This window comes from Orycteropus afer, unplaced genomic scaffold (genome assembly GCF_000298275.1).
Source record: "Orycteropus afer afer isolate SDZICR_OR568_19922 unplaced genomic scaffold, OryAfe1.0 scaffold00253, whole genome shotgun sequence".
NCBI lineage: Eukaryota > Metazoa > Chordata > Mammalia > Tubulidentata > Orycteropodidae > Orycteropus > Orycteropus afer.
In genome coordinates this window covers 3,416,894-3,417,534 of record NW_006921840.1, presented here as the reverse complement: position 1 = coordinate 3,417,534, position 641 = coordinate 3,416,894, and the positions used below count along the sequence as shown (strand labels likewise).

Genomic DNA, 641 nt, shown 5'->3' with positions numbered 1-641 from the left:
CTAGGGAAGTTTAAATTGTATAGTTGGAAAAATCTTCCACTGGAAAAAATAGCTTATATTTTAAATAGTTTTCAATTTAGATCATGTAAGGTATTTTTAGACTAGTGAATTTATAGAATATTAGAAAATATTATTTTAATTACTCTACATAATTTACCTAATGCTCTTCCCTGCTGTGCTGTACAAAAGAAATAGGAAAAATATGGAGCCATTTTTTCCAGAAAGTTCCTCATGACTGAATGCAATATGTCAGCTTTTATTTGTAACATCATTTTCTATCTCTTTATTTTGACAAAGGCAAAATGAGACAAACATTTCAAGCTGTATTTCTAGCTATAAATACTTGACTAAGTAATATTTGTTTTCATCTTTCTTTTTTAAGATAACCTGCCGAAATTTCATTGGGAAGCAGCTCATGATTAATCCTCCAACCAGTAAAGTGACAAGTACCGGAAGCTTGACAGATATTCTAAAAAAGCTTATCAATTCAGGTCAGAACGAATCATAGCTTGAAATTCTCTGTTTTCTTTATAGTAGGGTTTGTCACTATGTGCTGCACGTCAAATCTTCCATAATTAAAAAGTTTGTGAAACTTCTTTTGCAAGTTTATTTAACTGAAAGTAATCCATTTGACATTACCA

The 641-nt window shown here is 30.1% G+C and overlaps 1 protein-coding gene across 1 annotated transcript in view; it reads left to right on the top strand.

Moving 5' to 3' along the window:
- Positions 1–641, top strand: part of CFAP54 (cilia and flagella associated protein 54) — a 602,528-nt gene that overhangs the window by 291,674 nt on the left and 310,213 nt on the right. Inside the window, 1 exon segment of the mRNA XM_042782173.1 lies at positions 383–491. Within this exon segment, the coding sequence (XP_042638107.1) occupies positions 383–491 (109 nt within the window).